The sequence below is a fragment of the Spermophilus citellus genome (assembly GCF_964194105.1).
Source record: "Spermophilus citellus genome assembly, chromosome: 4".
In the NCBI taxonomy this organism is placed as follows: domain Eukaryota; kingdom Metazoa; phylum Chordata; class Mammalia; order Rodentia; family Sciuridae; genus Spermophilus; species Spermophilus citellus.
The window spans coordinates 145,783,772-145,786,718 of NC_138185.1; the positions used below are offsets into that span (position 1 = coordinate 145,783,772).

Here is a 2,947-nt window from a genome sequence, read left to right on the forward strand (position 1 = left end):
GCCTTTACAATGGTATTATGTGGTACCTGGAAGATATAATTAGGTCTTTGGGCATCACCCTCATGAATGGATTAAAGCCATCATTATGGGAGTGGGTTAGTTATTGTAGGAATGAGTAAGTTATTAAAGGGGGGAGTTTGACCCATTTTTCTCTCATATGTGCATGCTTTCTTGACATGTGATACTGCCTACTGTGTGGGTTGGCAAGAAGGCCCACATCAGATGCAATCCCTCAATCTTGACCTTCCTAGCCTCCAGAACCATGATCCCAATAAACATCTTTGTATTGGGAGTCTTCTCATTTCTTTTTTCTACTTATTTATAAAATATATATCACATTTTTCTAAGTTGTAGTTTCTCTACTGTACCATAAACTATTCAAAATTATACTTCCCAATTAACTGTATTTTGGAATCTGTTATCCAACTTTCTTCTATCTCTTTTTCTTTTGTAGTTCCTTGGGTTGTATCACTATGTTACTTACTTGAAATCCTTTTTTAATATGGGCACTTATTTCTATAAAGTTTTCTCTTGTTAATACTACTTTTGTTGTATCTTATACATTTTAGAATGTTTTGTTTCCATTTTCATTTGTTTTGAGAGGTTTTTAGATTTCTGTTTTGATCTCTTTGATAACACAATGTACCTTCACAATATGTTGCTTAGACTCTCCTCATTTTGACAATTTATGAAGTTTATTTTTTGGTTGATTTGTATGTTTATTCCACTGTGGTTGGAAATGATACATGCTCTGATTTTTTAAATTTGTTGGTGATCTTTTGTGGTCTAATATGTGATCTGTTCTAGAGAATGTTCCATGTGTTGATGAAAAGAATGTGTACTCTCCAACTGTTATGAAATGTTCCGTAAATGTTGGTTAAGTCCATTAGATCTATAGTATAGTTTAATGTTTATTTGTTAATTTTTTAAAATATGGGTGAAGTTTCCATTCATGATCTCTCCAGTTACATTTATAAAATTCCACAATTCTTTTACATAACAAATAGTTTTCTAAGTGTCTAAAGGATGAGGTAGGAAGGCAGATATTGAAGAAGGGAGGGAAAAAAGAAAGGAAAACCAAGTACTTAGTTATTATGGCAATTTGCTAGGTAGTTTGAATAAAGAACATACACAAATTTAAAATGGGAAAAGGTGTAATATACTAAAATTTCCAACTCTAAATAATTAAATGCACTGCTTGGCATCTTTTCACATTTAAGACAATTGGAAGTATTGGATTAAAGGTGAAAACCGGCTTTGGTTTGAAACATTTTACATTATAATTACAAAGAGAATGAGCAGAAAACATCTCTTAGTTATGTTTAAATATTATCAAAGTAAAAATACTCACTGTGTAGTTATCATGAATATTAAATTATTTATGTTATTAACCAGTGCAGGGTCTGTAGCATGGGAAGCTCCACAGCTAGATCCCTGTCTCCTTACATGGTGAGGGTACTAGATATACACTAGAGCATGGTAACATACCTAAATGTAACCTACTGCACTAGATAAAAAATTTCAATGACTTCATTTTTCCCATTGTCGTTGAGTGTAGAGTTGCATTTTGGTTTAGAGTGTTTAGGACATCTTCCTGTAACCCACAAGCTGATAGAAAAGTTTCCTCATTGCTGCCTTCATCTCCTTGTTCCTAAATGTATAGATCATTGGATTCAGAAAAGGAGTGAGAACTGCATCAAAGATAGCCAGAAATTTGTCCACATGTGATGATGGGAAAGGCCAGGTGTAGAAGAAGATCAATGGCCCAAAGAATAAAACTACCACAGTGACATGAGCTGATAAAGTGGAGAGGGCCTTGGATAAACCACCTGAGGAGTGTTTTCGAACAGTAACCAGAATGAAGATGTAAGAAATGATCAGTATGAAGAAGGACCCCACAGAGATGAGTCCACTGTTGGCCGTGACTATGAACTCCAGTCTATCAGTCTTTGTGCAAGCAAGTCTAATGAGCTGAGGGAGATCACAGTAAAAGCTGTCCAGTACATTCGGGCCACAGAAGGGCAGGTCTACAACAAAAGCCAACTGGGCCACTGAGTGGATGAGGCCAAGGATCCAGGCAACAATCAAAATGATAATGCACATTCGTGGGCTCATGATGGTCAAGTAGTGCAGAGGCTTACATATGGCCACATATCTGTCAAAGGCCATGGCTATGAGCAGCATCATTTCTGTGCCCCCAATGACATGAATAAAGAAGATCTGAGCTATGCAACCCCCAAAAGAGATTGCTTTGTGTTTTCTAAAAAGGTCATAAATCATTTTGGGGGTCACAATGGAGCAACCTCCCAGGTCAAGAAATGAGAGCTTGGCCAGCAGAATGTACATGGGGGAGTGTAGGTTTGAGTCAAAAGTCACAGAGAACAAAATGAGGAGGTTTCCTATAAGACTTGCCAAGTAGAACACAGAAGAAAAGAGGAAAAGTAGAAGCTGGATCTCCCACGAGTTGGAAAGTCCCAGGAACACAAACTCAGACACCACAGAGTGGTTAGCTCCATCCATTGTCTCAGAGAGCAGAACTGTCTCAAGCATTACCTGATAAAGGAAAGTAACAAAAAAAAATCAAGCTTTGTAGGGAATCACTGGCTACATGAGTTTCAACTTGGGGGTAAAAAATACTGCCTGAGCAATGACAAACGTTTTGCCATTCAACTACAGCTGCAAAAATAAGCCACTGCTTTGAACTCCCAGTCTCCCTAAGAGTTTCCAGGTTTGAAAAAGAGATTGGGCAAAAGAAAGAAAAGTAAAATAAAAATAAATAAATTAATTAATTAAAATTAGGAATCAGAAGATCATTGGAGGACTAGGGATTCTCTGGAATAATATGATAATGGAGGGGAAAGGGCATGGAAATGAACTCTGATTTCTCCCTCACAGTTTATTGCTCCTGCTCATGGAATTCCCAAATTTCAAGCAATTTCTCATGACC

General features: G+C 36.9%; 1 protein-coding gene across 1 annotated transcript; it reads right to left on the reverse strand.

The window, feature by feature from the left end:
• Positions 1 to 1,581: 1,581 nt before the first annotated feature.
• Positions 1,582 to 2,523, reverse strand: LOC308646238 (olfactory receptor 4F3/4F16/4F29-like; the record flags this gene model as incomplete). Its single annotated transcript, XM_081288900.1, has 1 exon — positions 1,582 to 2,523. Exon 1 carries the CDS (start codon positions 2,518 to 2,520, stop codon positions 1,582 to 1,584), a length of 939 nt encoding a protein of 312 aa, XP_081145026.1. The 5' UTR covers positions 2,521 to 2,523.
• Between the last annotated feature and the right edge of the window lie 424 nt (positions 2,524 to 2,947).